The sequence below is a fragment of the Neoarius graeffei genome, chromosome 3 (genome assembly GCF_027579695.1).
Source record: "Neoarius graeffei isolate fNeoGra1 chromosome 3, fNeoGra1.pri, whole genome shotgun sequence".
NCBI lineage: Eukaryota > Metazoa > Chordata > Actinopteri > Siluriformes > Ariidae > Neoarius > Neoarius graeffei.
This window is the reverse complement of record NC_083571.1, coordinates 46,109,571-46,111,889: the sequence shown is the minus strand read 5'-3', so window position 1 is coordinate 46,111,889 and position 2,319 is coordinate 46,109,571. Positions and strand designations below refer to the sequence as shown.

The following is a 2,319-nucleotide window of genomic DNA, read 5'->3' as shown; positions in this document are numbered from 1 at the left end:
TAAAGTTTTCCACTTTTTTTTTGAACAAGTAAGTGATTTAAACAGACAAAAAAAAGTGTTTAAAAACACAGATGGAGAAATAAAAAAAAAAGTCAGACTTAAACGAACAGAGTTGTTTGTTTTTAAACCAGGAGCCTTTTAGTGTCGTTTTAGATATAAAATACAAACCTGACCACAATTTTTAAACAATAAACAGGAAATTTTCGACTCACCAGCATCATTTTAATCCAGTTTTAACTCCTGAATTTTTTCCTTTTGTCCTACAGCAGCTGCCCAACTGAGTCAGCTCAGATAGTCGTACACTCAGAAAAACACACTGCTCACTTCTCCGGGGAATAAATGAGCCGGGAATTTATTTAAAAAACGACCAAATGGCAAAAAGGTGATAAGAAGTCACAGTGCCGGCTCGGATGATATGTACAGTAAGAATGAGTTGACTTGTTGTAAAATGATTTAGCATTTCCAATCCATTTATTGGCCAGTTTCACTGTCAAAAAAGCCCAAAGTCCATCAGCTTCGCCCCCCCCCCCCCCAGCCCCTGTTGGGCCCTTGGTGGCCCCCAAACCCCTGCCACCACCTTTTATTTTTGACAAGTGGAGAACCCGGACACAAGTTACCCTGACAACCAAACAAAACATCCAGCCAGCAAGAACATGGAGACTATATGCAAATTAGACGTGGTTAATTATTGTGACGTCATCACGCAACCTATATATACAGTCCATTAGCGTCAATCGACTTCCGGTGAGGGTTTGTTTTTCCTTTTTTGGCAGCTCTGCTGACAGGAGCTCCATTCAAAACACAAACATTAGAACCAACCGGAAGTCGAGTTTCCAAACCACTTCTAGAGGCTGTTGCTTCAGCCATGAGATCATGTTTTATAATAAAGTTTTCCACTTTTTTTTTTGAATAAGTGATTTAAAAAAAAAAGTTTAAAAACACAGATGGAGAAATAAAAAAAAAAGTCAGACTTAAACGAACCGAGTTGTTTGTTTTTAAACCAGGAGCTTTTTAGTGTCGTTTTAGATATAAAATACAAACCTGACCACAATTTTTAAACAATAAACAGGAAATTTTCGACTCACCGGCATCATTTTGGCTTCGTAACGCATTTAATCCAGTTTTAACGCCTGAATTTTTTCCTTTTGTCCTACAGCAGCCGCCCAACTGAGTCAGCTCAGATAGTCGTGCACTCAGAAAAACACACTGCTCACTTCTCCGGGGAATAAATGAGCCGGGAGTTTATTAAAAAAAAACCAACCAGATGGAAAAAGGTGACAGGAAGTGAGAGGAGACCTGTTGCAGTGTGTGCGCGCTCAGGCCTGGAGCTCAGGGGAAAGTTCATTAGCTCAGCAGCTAACCAACGCACAACCAAAGTTTACCAGCACACTCGTCTTCTTCGTTTCTTCTTTAGAGAAACCACTCAGGCGGAAAAACCGCAGTTAGTCTCCACTTTCCAACTGTTCTAATAGTTCCAGTGTTCCCAGGACATTTTCCGCCTCGGTTTCTCAGCTCACACCGACTCCCAGTGCAGAGGCGGAGCCACGCCCACACCCTCACACTCATCCCATTGGAATTTAAGCCACGCCTCCACTCCGTGATCCCAGGCTGCGCTCCAAATCACACCATGCGGTGCTAAAAAGTGCATCACTTAGTCGCGCGCCATGTCCGCTATTCTTTCCGCGTGCTGGAGTCCGGATTGATCCAGCGGTACTTACTGCTGCTGTTTGGAACGCGGCCCGCTCATCACTCAATAGGGAAATGATTTATTGGTTCTTGCTGTGAATTTAAAGCCTGAAAAATGTAAAGATGGACAGATAGATAAATACAGAGCTGTGAAAACATTTCTATAGATATATATCTACACTGCTGCTTGAAAGTTTGTGAACCGTTTAGAATTTTTTATATTTCTGCATAAATATAACCCTAAAACATCATCAGATTTTCACACAAGTGCTAAAAGTAGATAAAGAGAACCCAGTTAAACAAATGAGACAAAAATATTATACTTGCTCATTTATTTATTAGGCGGCACGCATCACAGCAAGAAGGTCCGGGTTCGAGCCCAGCGGCTGGCGAAGGCCTTTCTGTGCGGAGTTTGCATGTTCTCCCCGTGTCCGCGTGGGTTTCCTCCGGGTGCTCCGGTTTCCCCCACAGTCCAAAGACATGCAGGTTAGGTTAACTGGTGACTCTAAATTGACCGTAGGTGTGAATGTGAGTGTGAATGGTTGTCTGTGTCTGTATCAGCCCTGTGATGACCTGGCGACTTGTCCAGGGTGTACCCCGCCTTTCGCCTGTAGTCAGCTGGGATAGGCTCCA

At 43.0% G+C, this 2,319-nt stretch overlaps 1 protein-coding gene across 1 annotated transcript in view; it reads right to left on the bottom strand.

The window, feature by feature from the left end:
- The window catches only part of tp53bp2a (tumor protein p53 binding protein, 2a), an 83,913-nt gene extending 82,370 nt beyond the window's left edge, over nt 1-1,543 (bottom strand). Inside the window, exon 1 of the mRNA XM_060916909.1 lies at nt 1,086-1,543. Coding sequence (XP_060772892.1) covers nt 1,086-1,112 — 27 coding nt within the window. The 5' untranslated portion in view covers nt 1,113-1,543. The remainder of the gene's footprint in view (nt 1-1,085) is intronic.
- Between the last annotated feature and the right edge of the window lie 776 nt (nt 1,544-2,319).